The sequence below is a fragment of the Sceloporus occidentalis genome, unplaced genomic scaffold, assembly GCF_023333645.1.
Source record: "Sceloporus occidentalis isolate IW3139 unplaced genomic scaffold, rSceOcc1.0.p SCAF_8, whole genome shotgun sequence".
NCBI lineage: Eukaryota > Metazoa > Chordata > Lepidosauria > Squamata > Phrynosomatidae > Sceloporus > Sceloporus occidentalis.
Genome location: NW_028316988.1, coordinates 42,454,264 through 42,473,681, shown reverse-complemented (window position 1 = coordinate 42,473,681; position 19,418 = coordinate 42,454,264). Strand labels below are relative to the sequence as shown.

General features: G+C 44.5%; 1 protein-coding gene across 1 annotated transcript in view; it reads right to left on the bottom strand.

Annotated features, from left to right (window-relative positions):
- Nucleotides 1-7,011: 7,011 nt before the first annotated feature.
- The window catches only part of LOC149308761 (neurite extension and migration factor-like), a 179,081-nt gene continuing 166,674 nt past the window's right edge, over nucleotides 7,012-19,418 (bottom strand). The window contains exons 4-5 of the mRNA XM_089536417.1: nucleotides 13,881-14,005; nucleotides 7,012-12,203 (exon numbers count right to left, since the gene is read on the bottom strand). Coding sequence (XP_089392543.1) covers nucleotides 7,861-12,203; nucleotides 13,881-13,956 — 4,419 coding nt within the window. The 5' untranslated portion in view covers nucleotides 13,957-14,005 and the 3' untranslated portion in view covers nucleotides 7,012-7,860. The remainder of the gene's footprint in view (nucleotides 12,204-13,880; nucleotides 14,006-19,418) is intronic.

Below are 19,418 nucleotides of genomic sequence, written 5' to 3'. Positions count from 1 at the left end.
GGGCTAGCAAAGGTTTACCATAATCTAGATTTTTGGGAAATTTATTCATTAGCAATAGCATTTACATTGCTATTCTGCTTCATACTGAACTAAGCAGTCTCTTAAGTGGTTCACAGTCTGTAAGACACTTTCCCCCAACAAAATGGGTATTCATTTTACTGACCTATGAAAGGATGGATATCTCTGAGTTGGCCTTGGTTTCATATCCTCACTCAGTCATGGAAACCCATTGGGGCACCTTTGACAAGTCACGTTCTCTCAGGAAAGCAATGGCAACTCTCTATAAACAAACCTTACCCAGAAAACCCTGTGAGAGGTTCACTGTAGGGTCTCCATAAGTCGGAAACAACTTGAACAAACACAACCACAACTGGAAAATAAAATCATCTCCAAAAGTGGCTTGGGCTAAGCAGTGCAAAGTTACCTTGTGAGGACCAAAAGAAAGAACAAAGAGTTGGCAATTTTTATTCCACCAACGAAAGGAGTTGCTTTTGAAGCCGGGCGTCTTTGGGGCACAAGTCCGAACCGACTGCCATGAAAATAACGGAGAACCAGAGACAATAACTAGATTGTGCATCACCATCATCATCATCACCACCAGATCGGTTACTCAGTAAATGAGTGTTTAATTTCTTTGCATACATCATCTTAAAATGAGATTTTTATTTTTATTTATTCCATAAACAATATAACAAAACTCAGCAAGTTAACAAGATGACATTTTCACCGTACAGAGTCAGTCACAAATATTTAAAACCTTTTGCAACGAGAACAACAAAACAAAAAATATTACAAGAATAATTTACAAGAGGATCTATAAAACAGCAAAGCGCTCACAAATTTTTTGTCCAGTTTCCTTTACACAATTATCACTACACTCTTTCACAACATTTCTTGTTTTTTTTATTACAAAATTCCCAACAAAAAGTTTTGAAATTTTTTTTCTTTGTGTAATTTTGGTTTTTAAAACCAGAAATCCTTTTAAGTATACATCCTTTTCACTTGCCGCCCGGAGAAGGGCGCCAAAAAGGGGGGAACCTCACACATACAAACACTTCACAGCACTTGCCTAAGAAAAATATACACTTACAAAATATTTTACAAATTGGCACACTTAAAAATATACAAGATTTTGTAGGCGTCTTAGAGTGATCCTTAAGAATTATACTTCAATTGACTCTACAGAATATTTATAAAGCTTGTTCTAAAAGAAAAAAGGAAAACGAAAAGGCAAATAATTATCCCCAAACATCATGTTAAAATCGCAGTGTACACCGTCAAACAGAAATGGATATGTTACATTCATTTAAAGGGCCATAGAGGAGTACCGTAATGCTCAAGGGGGGGGGGGGTCATAGTTTTCTTTAGCACCATAAAACGGTAGCAACTTACTCAAGAGGTGCCCCTGGTTCTATGGAAGTCAACTTAAGGAGGAGTACATTCAAATCTCTGCAGGCAGCAGTTTTTTTCGGTTTTTGTCTTTTATTTTACAAAAAGGGCGCCCGCCGCGAGGGCCGCGGGACGCAAAGCCAAGCGTCTCCTTAGGTTTCTACCCTGCTTCCAAAATGGGAGTAGTAAAAGACCGTAAGAATTGAACTGGGACTTTCCTTACCTAGCTCACAGTTTCTAAATCCACCTCTTTGTGCTTTTTAAAGTGTCCATTATCCTGTCTCTAGCAGGGCAGCTATAACAACAACAAACAATAACAACAACGGTTCTTCTTTCCGCTCTCCTCCACAACAAGAGGCTCAACACACTTGCCTTGGTTGTCCAGCTCTTTCCCAGGGTCCCTTTGTGCCTTTGCTTTAAATCCAATGGGCTCCTCACCTGTGCCCACCCTCACACTCCAATGGCTCTTACTCCATTGTCATTAGTGTCGCTTATTTACCTGAGAAACAGATTTGTGGGGTTTCTAAAAATGCCTTGCTTCAACCATAGATTTCATTGTAATTCCCCTCCTATTGTTTTGCATCTTAAAATAAAATTTGGAGAAACAGAGCGTCTCAAACCAAAGCTAGAGAGGGATTCAGCCCTTCCTCGGAGGTCTTTAGCAGAGTGGTTAATCTGCTCTGGTTGTTCATCTCAACCCGGAGCTCACCCAAGAGTGGAGTCCTGTCTCCAGAAATAAGTTCAACAGCCCCTTGAAAATGTAGGCTGAAATCCAGAAGGAATTCCCCACCGCTTAGAGCCTTTAAAATGGAGGGTACAAATCCAACCGCATCGACACAGGAGTCACCAGTTGCCATCAAGAAAGCGGAGCTCACGATGCAAAGCTTCAGGGGGAAAAATCTTGCCACAAACTATGGTTCGCAGGCTTGATTCCTTACGTAAAACACTGGCTCAGGCGCATAAACACAAAGGTGCAACAAAATTGGATGGCAGGAGATGAGGAAAGGCATTTTGTGAAAGGGAGCCAAGCTCATGGTGCAGACAGTTATCTCACTATCACCTCTAGAAAAACACTTTGGCAGGAATCCTTTCTCTAAATCAAAGTTCAAAGAAGAAAGTGTCTGCTTGAAATAGCCGACTTTCAAACTACTTACTGCTCTTAGAAATGGCCATTTTCTCCAGAATTTTTGAACATCTCATGCTAGACAACCTGTTTTATGTTTTCTTGGCAATGTGTGTTATAAGACACAGGAAATTCTATTTTTCCCTTTTCTTTTCCCTAGTAACCTCTGCCTTTTTCAAAACTATTGTCTGTTCAAGTCTTAAAGTGAAAACCCTCCTGCGCTGTGAAAGAAATCTATCCCAAAATCTCAAGAATGGTCTCTTTTGGACCACTGGAGGATTTGGTTGGAAGGCCAGGGAGAAAATGCATCCACTGGCCTAAATGTCTAAAATTCCCCAGGAGCTTTGAGGGAAAGGGTTCAAACTTGATCCAGCCTAGTCCCAGTTGATGAAGAGGGACAACACCTGGATCAGGTTATACAGATGGAGCAGAAGAAGAAGACAATGGAGGAAGAAGAGGTGGTCATATTACAGAAGGAAGCAAGGGCCCTAAGCTGCGGGAGCAAATCAATGACAAAAAACCATTCAATCAAGCCAAGAGACGGTGAAGGCAGGGATTAGGTTTTTGGCAAATGCAGGAACAAGAAAAGGTGCTTGTGACAATGTTATACTGAGGTAGCAGCAACGGAGGTGTACCGCCATCAAGGGGTGGATGCATAAAACGTTGGATCCCCCAGGATTTCCAAGGACAGAGAGGGAAGAGACTGTATGAATGTAGGAAATCTAGCAACATAACTGCAGGTGGAATGAAGGATGGCATGGAAGTCAATGACAAGAAGCTCTCACAGACTGGTTGCCCCAGTATATATATCTGTGTGTGTGTGTGTATGTATGGTATTGTGAAATCCATTCGTAAATTTAGCCCAAATGGTAAAGGGACGATCCAAAGCGCTGAAGCTGTTTTGGGGAGAGGGTACAGTACCTTATAAATCTCCTTGAAAGTTTGGACCAAATCCCAGGGCAGTGTCACGGTCCCACCAACTTGGAGGCCATCAGCTGTGGCTGCCGCAAAGGCCAAGAGGAAAGCAAGCTCACACATGTAAATGCATGGGAAACTGAATATTCAGAAAAGGCAGCATCACCTCCAGTTCAATCGGGAAGGTTAAGAGAAAAATAGTAGATGTTAAATGCAGGTTTTTCCGAGAGTAGAGAGGCTGTGTATCCTTATTCCCTCTACAAAAGTCCTATTGCACATTGACAAAACACAGAAGCAACTGCTTTGTGTTCCAGCAGAACTTAAATTATTATGCGCCAGCATCATGAGGCCAAATGTTTGGGCCATGATACAGGTTTGCAAGTCACAGGATGGCAAGGGCAAACCCCTCTGAAGAAACCTGCCAAGAAAACCCAGTGATAGGGTCACTATAAGTCAGAAAGGACTTGAAGCCAAACAGGACACGAATGTCTGGGGGTCAGAGAAATGTGAGCTCAGGGCCAGGGATGGGAGGAAGCTGAAATGGGTTTTGACTAGGTATTTGGTGAACTGCATGGTATGATGCATTGCAGGCACTCCATCATGTTCTAGCCTGACCTGAAGTTTCAAGTACGGAGTGATGTGCAAATGATCAGCTGAAGCATTCAAATGATCAGCCTGTCGTACCAAAAGAGATCAACTCTGTGATGGATTTCAGTCTGAATCCACTCACGGTTGAGATATTGTGCTGTGGGAATAAGGCAGGGCCCAAGCTGTGGCAGAATTGCCTTGTCAATCCTGTAAATAAAAACCAGAGACAGAAGCCCAGTGGGAGACTAGCACAAACTCTTTAGAGTTGGTTGTACGGCAAACAAGGGTGACACATGCCAGCAGAGGTTAAAGGAAAGGTGAACACTGAACAAGAGAAGACAAAAGCTGGCCTCTGAACACATAAAGGGAGACTGGGGAAGGGTTGGTAGGGGCACTTCATGTAGGTACCAATGAGACCTAGATCCTGCCATGGCTTCCTAAGGCGGAAGGCTAAGGCTAGCAATAAGACAGGCCAAATTCATAGTATATCTGACTCTTCCCTCCTTCCGCCTGCTTCTGAAACATGCCCTGGCACATGTGTGGGTATTATGGGGTGGGGTGGCACAAACCGTTTCCGAAAGGGGGACAAGTCCCATTCCAGAATGACCTGGGACCACAACTGCTATGGCAATGGTTCTCAACCTTTGGTTGTCCAGGTGTTTTGGGCTTCAGTCTCCATTGGCCATGTTGATTGGGGCATTTATGTCCCAAACGTCTGGACGACCAAAGGTTGAAAACTAGTGAACTATGGGATGCTCCCGTCAAAAGGAGTCTCTCCTTTGACTTGGGCAGGACAGTCTGCAGAAAGATAAGACAGCTTTGTTAAGCTAAGTGGGGCTCATGGAAGGGCGCAACTGGCCATTTTTGCCTTCGGTCCAACCTTAACCAGAAGTCCTCACTCACAGGCCTTCTCTGGCACATTTCCTTTGAGACGGTCCCTAGATCTTGGAACCAATCCACCAACAACTCTTGGAAGCGAACTAGCGCCAACACAGCAAAGAATAGCCGATGCCTCTTCCCTCCACCGACAAACCAGTGAATGTATTGCTTTCAGAGCCACGGCAAAGCAGCCTCGAGGTTCAAGTATTCACATTTATTCTATGATTTCAAGGCAGAAGGGCCTGAACAAAGGCCAAGACCAACCTCAACCATCACAGCTCTCCTACAAGGAAATAATCGTTTCGCTAATTTAATACAAAGGCTTTAAAACACCACCAATGCCCATCTTAAGCTCCAATACTAGCTGAACAGAGGGACTATCTGTCTGAATGAGGACACACCGTGAAACCTACACATATATGAGCCCAAAGGACACAACCAAGAGAAGACGTTGGCCATCTTGATCAAGCTCGGCTGAAAGAGACGACGAAACAGGATTTGGCTTAGTTTAGCTTTAAGTCCCCGCTCAGCCAGTGTTTTACTTTCCTCCATCCAATTGCTCTCAAGTCCCCTTTCACATGACCATTTTCAAGTGCATCCAGTCTTAATATTATCTGCCTCTGCTTCCAAAAAGGTTTCCAAAGCTGACAGGCCTCTTTGCATTGTCAAGTTTTCATAATCTATCAGCAGCAAAATGCGCAGGCTCAGGCTCAGAAGGGAAAATAATAAGGTAATAATAATAACAAAACAATCCCAAGGCTTTTATTTTTTGTCCCTTGGGGGGAGGTTTGGGGGCAAGGGTTAAGGTTTAAAATAAGGCCTTTTGAAAATTATACTTCATCATTCAGCAGCCAACAATTATTACTCTCTTGAAAAAGCACATTATATTTTCTTTATTATCATTATCATCATTATTATTGTTATTATAGTTCCTGGATCTGGCCCCCAAATTTGGTGAGATCGTCAAGCGTTCCGCTTCCTTTTGCATGATATACTACAGAGTCAATGTACAAATTCATAATTGCATCAAAAACGTTTTGCTTTGTTGGTTTTTTTACAAACCGTCGGCTTAATATTGTCACTGCAAAGGTTAAAACATCTAGAAAACACTAACGTTTGGATCGGTGAGCTCTTCTGCCAGGAGAATCATAAAAATGGGTACAAAAACCTCTCAGAATGATATACCAACACAGTGTCTATGAAATGCATTCGTTCCAGGGTTTTGTTTTTCTCCCTACGTTTAGAATTGATCCCAGGTTGCATTACAAAATATAGAAAACCAATACAAAGGATCAACAATACAACTCAGGGAAAAGTTTTGCTTCACATTAGAACGGGAGATAAGACAAAAGCAGCTGCTTCCCAATCGCTGGCGTTTCCAAGTAAACTTACCTTGAAGTGATACTGTTTTAAATATCCAAAAATCCTTCTGTAAAAACCTTTCTCCCAGGTTGGATTTTAAGGTTTATCCGTACTTTCTGGAGGGGAATTACGATTTTCCCAGTTTCCCGTGTTAAAGTCCTTCCCCCCCACCGCACCCCCAGCAACAAACTTGTGACTTTTGTCGTGTTATAAACCACAGGGCAAAACCTATGAAATGAGGTAAAGTCAATTTGGCACACGTTATTTTAGCGATGTCCATTAAAACTTTTGGTACATTGTATTAAGCGTATCGACATTGTTTTTCATAGTGGTTGATTTCAAGGGTGGCTCATAGTTTATCACTGGATTGTTTTCCAGCAAATGAAAAAGGCAAGAACAAAACCGAACCGAAAAGCTCCAGGAAAAAAACCCACTCACAACCCATTGTTGATAAAGAGATGTAAAAATATGTACAGTACAACACTTGTTCAGAGTTTGGCACAATTTGTGTGGCTGTTGTTATGGATAATAGTGCATCAACAACTGTACAACAGTACGGCTTTCGAGAAACACAGGGAATAACCAATGTTAAGGTTTTGCTTCCAAAGAAGAAAAGTCCCACCGTTTCAACCTTTTGATTCCAGCACTTAACACTTCGACATATTACAAGGCATTGATATTTATTTATTGATTTATTTTTCCCTCTCATCCTTTTTGAACAAGGAAAGAAAGCGGGAAACCAAAGGGAGTGGGGGGAAAGGAGGGAGAAACAACCCAAGCAAGCATCAAATGTCTTTCTAGAAAAAGGTGTCTCTTCTCCAAAGACAGGTAAAACCAAAAATGCTGTTTCTGCTTTAAGAAGAATGTAGTCTGTTTCCCTGCAGAAAAACCAAACATTTTATGCCACCTTAGTTAGCTTCTGGAGGAGTCAACGAATGCTCTAACTTGGATAGAATAGATGGACCTTTATGGGAAACAAAAACAGCAGAAGGGGCTAAAAAGCACACAAGATTGCCACTTATGGCCATCGAGGAGGAATGAGTTGTCATTTTGCAAACTAAGGACCCTTTTTCGTTTGGATATGCCGGCTGGTTTTTTGTTTTAGTTTTGGATGCATAACCTCTTTTTTTTTTGTATTCTATTTTTTAATATATATATCTATATCTATATATATATCAAAACATTTCCCCAAAAAAGTCTTTTCCTTTTTTTGAAACCATTAGAAAAGAGCACATAATTAACCCCCCCTTTTTTGCTTAAAAAAAAAGAGGAATTAAAAACTCAAGAAGCCCAACAGCAAGAAAAAGGAGTCGCCTTTTGTTAGTTTGTTTTTAACCCCAGCCAAGCCAGAAAAAGAAGAAAAAGGAAAGAAAAAAAGATCGATTTTTTTAGGTAGCTTGCAAGAAATCGGTTATTTTTCATGCACTTTGAGAACAAAAACGAGAACAACAACAACAATAACAAAAGTAAAAGACCTGTAAAAAGGGGGGTAAAATGTCTCTTTCATGCAACTCTCGCTTTCACGGGGAGGAAAAAAAGAGGAAGAATGGGCTGAGCAGGTAGTAGGGAAGTTAAGGGTGCATTCCAGCCATTGCGGTGCAGCATTACCTCAGTTTCTCAAATGCAGCTGTCACAGACGGCTCCTTATGGGCCTGATCTCGCTCCGCTCGCTTCCCTTTACAGTTCTCATCCCGCAACGACTTAGACGTGGATTTATGCCGGTACAGCTTTTTATGGGTAGGCTCGTTTTTGGCTAAAGTGCTCAGGTTACTATAGCTTTTATCAAAAAAGGGCGAGTGAATGTCCGTGGCGTATCCGGTCGAGCAGTTGGGGCGTCCGGGGTCGCAGGAGGAGGAGGAGGCTCGGCCGGTGCTTTTGCCCGAGCCCTTGCTCCCCGACTTGTGGCCCTTCCCCGTTCCCGACGAATTGCTGTTCGCCTTTTTCTTGGAGTCGGGGGAAGTTCCGGCGAGGATCTTAAGAGTTTTCAGTTTCAGGCTGTTGGATTCGGGCGACCGGAACAAATCAGAGACATTGTTATGGCCAACAGGGCCCCACAAGGGTTCAATGGAGGCCATCATAAATCTCTGAACATCTGCCATTCCAGATGCAATGTTTGATAAAATATTGGACGGCTCCTCAAATTCCCTTTGATCATCATCAAGGAGGCTGTTGGCGGTCCCTATGCTAGTTTCTGACCAGCCTCCACTGTTGTCCTTCCCCAGGGCCCACTCCCCAGGTAGTCCGTTGTGTTTCCCTAACCTGACGGCAGTGGGGCCGCAATGCCGAATAGACTCCACCAATGCTTTCGCCGCTGAGGACGAATTGTTCAACGAAGCCACTCCTCTACTACCGACACTTGGGCCCTTTTCGCCGTTAATGCCAGCTGCGTTTTTGCCTTTCCTTGTAGATTTGGGAGATTGCCGGGAGTTTTTGCCTTGTGGTTTTTCAGTCCCTTTGCTGGTTTTAGGTGATTTTTTCCTAACGTTTTTCTGGGGGAGGCTTTGGTTTGTGCCCACATTTTTGTTAGCTGAACTTTTCCTCTTCGATTTCGACACTTTGCTATTGGTGCTAATTTGACCAGATGGCTCATTAAATGTTGACAAGCATGGGCTTTTCTCAAGGAGGCTGACAGAATCCTCATCGTTGAACATATGGAACTGAAACTGATGATTATTTAAAGTGAATCCATTATCTGCCTGATCTTGGGTCTGGAGAACCCCACAGCTCCACTTGACCTTCTCAAGATTGCTTAGCACGGCTTGAGAGCTATCAGGGAAACATTTTATATTTCCTAGTGGTTTGGTTTCTGGCCCAGTTATCTGCGGGGAAAGGTTAGGGGTATCTGGGGGAGACATTTCAGAAAGGGAGGACTGGCGGAACTTATCGGGTGTGAAGTTAGAAATATCTAAAAGGTCGGTCGACTCCTTCAAAGGAGTTATTTCATCTATGCTTTGCTGAATCACCAGTTTGGGGCTGCAGTGGGCCAAGAAGTCATCAGCAATCTCATCATCCCCATCCTTTTCACAGGACTTTAAACTTAGGGAACTATAATTGCTAGAGCTAACGGATAAAGAGCCCACTGAGTCAAAACTAACCAGCCTCCCATCATCTGTACTTAGGGTACCTCGCTGGAAATGAAAATGCCCCTCTCTGTTACTAAAATGGCATGACTGAAAAGAGTCGTCGGACTGCGATTGCTGGCTATCTGGCAAGTATTTTTTTTGGTATAATGATTTGCTGCTACTCAGATCTACTTGACCATACCCAGAGGCTGAGAGGCTGTCTGCATTGGCGCAGCCACCAAACTCCGCTGTTGAGAGGCTGGATGTCTCCTGCATGTCGTTTGCAAACTCTTGGATGTCGCCGCCAGCTACTTTGCCAGCTGGCCACATACTTCTGAAGTTGCTTGTCTCCATTTCCAAGTGGCTTGGTGACTGTTGCAACTCCGATTCGGATGGTGGGGACAGGATGCAGCTTTGGGCAGGCTGCAGAGAACAGAAGGACTTCTCTGCTTGAGCAAGGCTGGGGAGTGGATCCTGCTGCCGCTCGGGGGGCTGAGAACTGAAGTAGGCGATGCTGGCGTTGCTTGACAAATCGGAGGCATCTAACAACGTCTGCAGATACCCTCCGGGGATGAGGGGGACACTGGCAGCAAGATTAGCAGATGGAGGAGGCTTGTCTGAAGAGGAGGTGGTGGGTAGGAAAGACGAAGAATTTTTAGCAACCTTATCCTCCTGGCACTCGGAAAGGCGAGAGCCGTCTGCAGCAGAAGGAACACTTTCATCTTTTGCACTCGTGGCAGGCTCCTGATTCTCCAGGGCTAGAGAGGCCTCCACCAGACCGGTGGCAGCCTTGATTCGCTTGCATTTCAACCTGGCCTCACTTTTGAACTTGATTCTGCGCAAGACCTTTCTCTCGGGCCCCTTGAATTCCCTGTCCTGCAGTTTGCACTTAGGCGAGGCCAGGTTTGCAATGTCATTCAAATGCAGCCCATTTGCACAGGCTGAGGTGGTGATGGCCAACGCCTGCATCCCTTTCAGACCTGCCACCTCCTCTTCTCCGATCCTGCGACAAAGCTGCTTTGGATCCAGAGAGCAAGATCCCGGCTTGCCCACCGGTTGCTCAATGGCCTTAATCCTCTGAATCCTGTGCCTGTTGGCCAATTTGCACTTGCGTTTCCTTGGATGAGGCAGGAAGGAGACTTCCGAGCCGTTGAGATAGAAGCCTTGCTTGCGATACAGTGCTGACTTGAGGAAATTGAGACGGCTCTGCCACCTCTCTTGCCAAAACGCCTTCAAGGGAGCCAGCTTGGCATATTTGCTCAACAGTTCCTCACTTAGGGTAACAGTCGTCTCACTGGCATCCACTTTGCTTAGCTTGACTAGCATGTGCTTCTCCCCTTTGAAACGGTTGATGATGATATACTTGATGATGACTGGGGGCTCCTTGCGAGAAACTTTTCGCCTCTTCTTTGGACACCACTCATCGTCATCTTCCTCCTTGGGTCCATCAGGGTTCCACTCTTTCTTATCCACTATCTTCTCGCTCTCTATGGAATCCACATCGTACAGGTAGTCGTCGCTGTACCGCACTTTCCTTTTTGCTCGCAGACCGTAGTTCTGTTGTATGGAGGAACTGGAGTGGTCTCTGGGCAAATACTTGTTACAGTCCTTGAGATCTTGGAGCACGTCAAAGGAAGATTCGGTGCAGGTGCTGTCGTCGCTGAATTCCCCAGAGTCTTCCGTGGAATTCACAAGTTCTAAGAAATGATTTCTTTTGGGGCCAATGTACTGTACGACCTCCGTACTGGTGCAAGATTTACTTAAGGCCACTTTCTCATCCGCTGCCTCCTCGTCCTCTTCCTCCTCCTCTCCCCGCTCTCCATCGACCTCCTCCTCTCCCCAAATGATGCTCTCTTCAGCTTTGAACTGGGAACTCTCGGTGGCTCCCCGGGGACCCCTCTTCAGGGCCGTCCTGCCTTCCCGCTTAGAGCATCCGCTGAACACGCTCGGGAAGAAGTTGAACTGGGTGTCCTCTTGCAGAGTGCTGGTCTTCTCCCTCACATTGTCCTGGAAGGATTCGTAGCGAATCTTTAGGGAGCAAACGTCACTTCCCAACGTCGAGTCGTCATCGTCAAACATGTAATTATCCACATCTTCCTCAGAAAACAGATTTACAGAAAGCTCATTTTTGGAGCAGAGGTCCAGCAGTTCAATTTTACTTTCACTGATGAAAGATTCAAAATAACCCCATTCCTGGTTGGGATTTGTAAGTAAAGGTTCCTCCCCATTACACTTGTCTAACAGTAATCCTTCATAATAATTTTTCTGAGTGGGGTCCTCTGAATCACTGTCAGATTTCTCAGCATCTCTTTTGTCTGTTGCCCTTGATTTATGCATAGGGAAGCTTAAAAGCTGGTCTGAAAGCAGTTGATCCCCGTATCTCATGGTTTCTCCAGTGCTCATGCAATGTATGCCTATATCAGAGACCGAACAGGTGTCATAATCTCTGTTTATATCCCCCACTTTCAAGCTTATTCCTGGCTCTGCATCAATGCCATCCTTGGATTCAATGAAGCAGCCCAGGCAAGTCCGACTCGGCTGCATCAAGCAGTCGCCTGTCAGCGCCGACATGCTTCCAGGCTCCATAATCGTAAAAGGAGCCTTCTCGCAATCCCCTGGCAGGGACCAACTGCTCATGCCCTTGGTGACACACGACGTCAGGGAAATGGCGTGGACGGAGGAGGAGTCATCGGAAATGTGGTCGGGCACGTCGGCCAGTCTCAGCGGGGAGGGAGGGCTGAGCCAACAGGGCTTTTTGGACGTCAGGGCCGACTGGGCGCGGGGGCACCCTTGGCTTTCCTTTTCCTTTCCGGTCAGGGATGGGAAGGGGACTGCAGCCTCTGCAGCACGGGAAGGTTTCTCGTCACCATCCGGGTCATGTGGTTCTGAGAGATGGGAGAGAAAAGGAAGGGGGGGGAGAAAGGGAGGAAGATTAGTGAAGAGCCTGGAGACTTGAATCTGAAACTTGGAAGATTTGAAAGGGAAACATCAAAGGAGGCTATGTGCCAAAGTGACTGTGTCGCACCACCCATGCTGCAGACCTGGAGCTTCTATGTGTGTGATGGTGGGTTCAGCTGCACTCCTGTTCGGGCAGCGCGTTTCTCATTGGGGGTCACTATGTGAGAATAATATTTGGACTCAATATGGCTTTGGCTTGATCAATGGCATCACTGGAATTGGCATCACCTGGTGCAGTAACTCATAGTATGATTCCCATTGACCTCCTTCTCCCTTACCACACCTTGTAGAATCTTTAAGTGTTGCTCATAAATCATAATTTCTGGCTATTACTGAATGTAACAGCAATGGCCAATGGGCTTACATTCCTGAGCAGGGAATAAGACCCAGGTCTCCAGAGTCATAGACCAATGCTCAGACCACTATACCATACTGGATCTTGCATTTCTTCTAAAGCAAAGTACCACCCACAGGCCTTGAAGCCCCCTTCCAAGGCTATTTTGGGGTCCCCGCTCCAGTAAAGTCAAAGTTCCCTTAGACCAAAAAATAAAAACAAATGAGGGGGACAATTTCCCCTTCTCTTGGAGGCCTGCAGAATAAGCAGCTCCATCATGGGGATTCATAGCTTCCTCAGGCTCAAAAATCAAAACCAGGAGTAGAGGTCTGGTCACTTCCATTTTTTTAGTATTGTTATTTTTAATGTGGGTCCCTTTCTGAGGCTGGTGGGGTCCGGAGCAGATGCTGTGGGCAAAACATGTGGCTCCCAGATCTGCCACAGTTCCCTTCAAAAAGTTATAGCTGCATCCTTTAAAGTATCATCCGCCTCAAGAGTGGAACTGCTGAAATGTAACTAACTCATGTCCCACTGCTTTCCATGGCTCTCCACTGACTGTGACTAACTCTGGACTCAAGCCATCATAATAGAAGCAATTAAAAAAGAAGACATTGCTCCGCACTCCTTCCCACCCCGTGACCCCAGTGTTTTGGCCTAGATACACCTGCTGTCCCATTTAATGGCTGAGCATTGGCCTGTTTTTATTTTAAAGAAACCCATATGGTTAATGGGAAACTTGATGGTTCCCATGAGCACCTTTGGACAAAATATACAGAGCAAGGAGGAATGGGCTTCTCATAAGCCCTCTTCATAAGCTACCCATTGACCTCCGGCTGCTCTGGGTGTTAAATCCTACCAATTACAAAAAATTAAAACATAAGCAAGCATTTCATCCCCCCAAAACCTCCACGCCTCCTAGGCCCTGGCAGTCTAGCAAAGTGGCTAAGGGTTGAAGCCACAAATTAGATGAACTGGTTTCAAACCTCACTCCTGCCATGGACTCATGAGAGAGACTTAGGAAAAACTTCCCATCTGCCCCGGGACAGATAATTTTTAAAATACTGACCTACCATAAAAGGCTGTTGTGGAGATTGCAACATTCTTTTTAAAATGCTAAGCACTGATTCTCATCATTATCTCTTGTATTTATGCAAGAAGATCCCCCTTGCCTTCTTTGGAAATGGCTAAAATTCAGAGAACAGTGTCTTGGTAAACCGTCTTGCATTTAAGTGCTGGCATTGGATCCCATGCTGTAATTTGATTTTCTTACCATCTTCTTTCACCCCATTAATCAGGATCGTTTCTTGGTCTTCTGAGGCACAATCCTTCTCTTCTTGGTCATCCATCAATTTAACCGCAAGTCGTTCACTCCATGCTCCGCTGCAGCCGGCCAGCCTGTTCACATTTGCAAAAACACAAATACCATAGAAGATATTAGACTCCCTAAAGTCAAGGGCAGTGACTGCACAAGTTGGAGGTCTACAGTATTTTCCAAGTCAAAAGGGAGTAATGCTAACATTATTGCAAAACACCTAGAGTTTAAAGTGTCTGTCTATTGTGCTATACAAATCCAACATGCTTGCTCTAGAGAATTCCTTGCTCTATAAAAGAAACCCCCAAATATCTAATATACTTTACATAAATGAGAAATAAGTAAGCTGAGCACTCTCCATAGTGTGAGATGTGTCCTGCTCATGGCATGTATGCCATAGATTAGGTGGACAGAGCAGGGATGGGCAAGGGAGGTTGGGAAGAGACAATGGTGTTGGTCAGAAACCTCAGCCAAGTCATAGCTTGGACTTTGTGCTATCCTCAAATGCGCCTTCTTTCCATCCCACCTTCCCTTGCATGTTCCAGTTCACACCATCAGCTCTTGGATTGGGATAAACATTATTTGCCACAGTCACAAACTGAACCAGAATTGGAAACCACAGCTTGAAACAGGCTGCAGGATCTGATCTTCAAGCCAGCTATGGTTTAAGCAGAATAAAGAATGACACATTGCAAACCAGAAAGTGAGGGATGGAAACTGTGTAGTGAGTACAGGAAGAGTTTGGAAAAGTTCCTTTTTGGGATCAGTTACCAGAATCCTAGCTGCAGTGTTTACACATCATTCTTTGTACCTGGCAAAATACGTTTCCCTTCCAAAAGAGAACCTCTGCTGAGACTAAGATTGCCCTGTGCAATGTAGTTACACAAATGACACACACTTCTTTTGCTTTTCTTGCAATGTCGACAGTAATACAATTCCCCATCTGCCACACTAGCACTCTTTTGTCAATTTTTAAAAGAAAAAAACAACAACCCTGTACTCTTTCAAAACACAGAACTGAAATAGCAGAAGGGTAATGATGACAGATAGACAGGAAAAGAGCACAATAAGAAGCCAAACTCAGAAATTAAAAGGAAGCCAAGAGTATTTTGGAAATGCTGGGCCTTGGCCTGATGTTGAGAGGAATGCAAGGCAGAGGGTGCTCCATAAGATGAGTGCCACTCCGAAAAAGTCCTGCTTCTAGTGGACCATGACTATGTCTGAAATGGCAGCAATAATCATAGATCATAGAGTTGGAAGGGACCTCAAGGGTCATCCAGTCCAACCCCATTCTGCCATATAGGCACACACAACTACAGCACTCCTAAGAGATGCCCATCCATTCCACTGTCAAACAATTCTTACTGTCAAGTTCTCCTTAATGTTTAGATGGAATCTCTTTTCCTGTACCTGGAATCCAATGATTTGTGTTTTGGTCTCTGGAGCAGCAGAAAACAAGTTTGCTCCACATTCTACATGGCATCCCTTCAGCTATTTAAAGATGGCTATCATTTTACCTCTCAGTCCTTTCTTCTCCAAAGTAAATACACCCAGCTCCCTAAATCGTGATTCAAAAGACTTGATTCCAGACTTTATCAGAGCAACCATACTGGAACCTATGGAAGCAGTTGGCCCTACTCAATATAATACAATATTATACTTTACAAGACCAAGTGACCACAGTAAAAGATAAGGCATTTTCTTCAAATAGTCAGAGCTTAAATAAATTAGCAAAATGTTTCGACTTCTGCCTCCTTCAATTGCTCAAAATAAAACTGAATTGCATCCAAGAAGGCGGTTAAGAATACTCCACTGCAACATTCTTATGGTGTTTATGTATCATCCTGTAAGCTGAGCCCATGGGGCACTCAAAGTCTTGAGTCTATGGATCTAGAAAGTGTCCCTTTTGTCTAAAATGCTTAAATGGGATGGCACCTCAGAGCATTCCAAGTTCAAATGTCCAGCCACTGGTTGCTCCAGCTTCCAGGTCACAACTGCAGACCTGCTGTGATTCCTGCAGGATTTATGCAGGTCTGTAGTTGTTTTCCCCATGCATTGAAGATGGCATCCTGTATATCTGCATTCAGTGAGGTAAATAAGACTGCAGGGCTTGCGGCTGATGTTTAACAGAGAAGGTTCCTGCCAGTCACTGTTCTCTCTCTCTCTCTCTCTCTCTGTATTGACGTGATTAACAAACAGAACTAAAAAAATAGAAAAGGAGCAAAACACTGCAGCTTCCACCTTCTTCAGTTGCTGAAGGTGAAGCTAAGCTGCATCCGAGGTGGCAGTTTGGAGTATTCAGTTTCCAGAATTATTCAGTGCATGATGACATTATCCTTTCAGTGATTCCCAAACGCTTGCCCTCTAGGTGTTTTTTGACCAACTCTCAGGTGCCTATGATTTGGGATTCTGGCGTCCAAAATCCAAAACACCTGGAAGGCCAGAGCTTGGGAATCATTGCTTTAGCTGGAAGACACAATCCCTTCTTTCTAGGATCCAGGACAAACTTGGGAGCAGTGCTGTTGGATTGCTTTTGAATCACGCACACAATGCAGCCCTCTTTCATAAGTCAAGATCTGCATGTGAGCTGTTGAAGAAGAAAGGGGCTAGGGAGGTCGTGACAGTGTCCCTCCTCCTTCCCAGCCATATAGCTGGATGTTGGGATGCCGCCTTTTTAGAAAATGGCAACTTGCCCGCAGCTCTCACACCTTCTTGCTTGCATTGCTGGACCGGAGCCACTATCTCTCTCTTCCATCACTTCCTTTCATGCGTAACCAACCTGCCAAATTTGCCTCAGAGGGTTGGGGCTTTGTGTGTGTGAGTGTGTGTTTTAAATTCCCACCCGGCTCGGTGCACAAATTTACACATTAGCAATTTGCCCAATTAGCTGAAGGTGTCATCATTAGACATAAAGACATATCGTTTAATTGCCTCTTTAAAATAAATTGAGTTCAGTCATACTTTAAAGGCTGATTCACAAGGAGAAGTTCTGCGCCAGGCATCACTGGAGTCTGGAAGGTAGTGCAAGATCCTTTCTATATCTGGGTTCTGGTACCCATGTTAGCTGGAAAAATATTTCAGCAGACCAAAAAGCCTCCTTCCATGTGAAAAATCTATCTGGCCATCTTCCCTGGCATCCAGGGAAGCAGTTTTTGGCTAAATCATGGCCGATGGCGCATGGGAGATGTCACACTGTGGCTGAAGCATTTGTGATCCCTGAAGGTTGAGCTATTCATCCATGAAATTTCAGCTGCAGATGCCAAACAATCTCGGGTTTTTTTCCCTAGCTTAAACAGTGTCTGATTATATTTTGTGGCTCCTGGTCCACTTCCAACCACAGCATTTACTCACTCCAAGAGAAATGGGAAATAAGGGTAATTCAAAGCTTTCCTGTTGGAAAAAAAAAAAAAACCCAAACCTCAAACTATTGAGATTTTAAAATGCAAAGATGTCAAGCTCTGGAATATCAACCACTGTGTTTCCATTGTTTTACAGGGGAGAAAGCAAAGATAAGCAACACTGTTGTTATCTGTTTCTTAACATTTTAATGGTCAAGGCTCCATCCTAAGGAATCCTGAGATTTGTAGTTTGGGGATTTACTTAGAAGTTTCAAGGTACCCTGAAAAGATCCCTGAAAAAGGGAGAAGGATATAATCTCTTCGTTTCACCTTGATGTGAGAACAACCCCTTAGCTAAGTCTTCAGTCTTTATTTCCAAACAGCAAAAGGTGTTTCCTCCCACCATCTTTCTGTATGTATATGCAGGTGTGCATGTTTGGGTGATAGGCTGTGAGCAACTGTGGTTGATACTCAATGCATAAATGCTTAATAACAACATCAAGGTACCCTGGGTCTTGAAAGCTTAGCGCCTGGGAGGATACTGAACTGGTAACTCTAGTGAAAGCACTGCAAGGAATGGGAATTTACATGTCATGGCAACTTGTCTGATGGTTCCTACTTGGCTCTTCCCATCAGTGGGAGAAGTTAAATTATCTGGAAATTCACCAGAGAGTAAAGGTCTGGCAATACTTCTGTCACTCTTCCAAGAAACAAAAAATAGAAGCCAATGTCTGAAATTGGCTTGAAGCAACCAGAAGGTGACCCTGTTCCGGACAGAACACCAAGCTTTTTCTCCCTGGTAACTTCTGGCTTAGTTTAGCTCAAGAGTGAGGAAGCTTTGGCTCTCTAACTCTCATAACATTGGGTTACAACTCCCACAGTCTCTTACCACTGGGTTTGGGGATGATGAGCATTGTAGGCCAGGGCTATAACCAAAGGGCTCCCACAGGCAGGAGTTGGCAGGCGGCACTGACAACCTTGCTCACAAACAATAACAAAGTCTCAGGACTGCTGTTTTGTGTGAACATGGCTGGAAGGTAGGGTCAAACTATTTTTGGTCAACAGGTAACAGGAGCTGGCTTGGACTAGAATGAAGGCAATGCGGATGTGCTTCCGAATCATCCCAACTGCTTTCATGCTGGCCTTCCATTGTCTTTGTTGCCCAACCTGAGAGTCCATTTCCCTCCATGAAATATTGGTGTGTCCTCTCTGCCTGAGGGCTTCCACCTCCCCAGATAGTTTCCCCAGCCACTAGGTTGCATCACCTTCTCGTCCAAGAAATAAAACCAGCGAAAGCTCGGAAAGCTGCAGGAAGAGCCATTCCCCCTCCTGTCCTGAGTCTCGCTTGTGCTTAACCTTGTTATCTCTCCATCCGCTGCAGGTAAAGAGTTCTGCGCACAGTCCACGCAGAGCTGGGAAGAGGGTGATTGGCTGTCTCAGAAGCATCCCTGGCTGGCACAACGTTCACGCTTTTACTCTGAAAGTGAGGAAGAGGTTACCAGATGAACTCCAAGGCATCAGCCTCACGGCTGCCTTATAATTAGAAAACCAGGAGCCTGCGTTTGGCTTTGCACATCCCAGTGGCTCAGCCAGATGCATCTTTGGCTCTGCAATGGCGTTCTGTCTCTATTAACTCTGGGCACCAAGACATGTTTAAAATGTAGACATTTTTTAAACAAATCCTTTTTCTTTGCCATCTAGGATGAAAGCAATGCATTTCATCTCTCCGTCCCTTCCTGCTCACCACCCCTGGGAAGGAAAAACCCAATAACGGAATTGGGATCGGGTCTATAGGAAGGCATTAATCACCTTGCGCCAGAGTTATTTGCTTTTGCATAGAGAGCTAATTGTTTCATTAGAATGATTCTGGTTCTGCCCAAGGCACTAGTAAATAGCTTGGCGTGTAAAAGGGAGTGGGTCGGGAACGAGGGAGAAAACTCAAACAGGCAACTACACAGTAAAGATAATAAATTGATCAACGCCCCGCATCTGACGTTAGTTAATTCATCACCGTTTTCTTCTCTTAAGGCAACCACAGAACTAATTTCTCAGTTAAAAACAAAACTAAAAGCCAAAGAGTCAACAATAAAAACCCATGTACTGCTGTTGGTGCTTTGCAGGTTAGTGATGATAAAATAAAATCATCTCTTTAGAACTA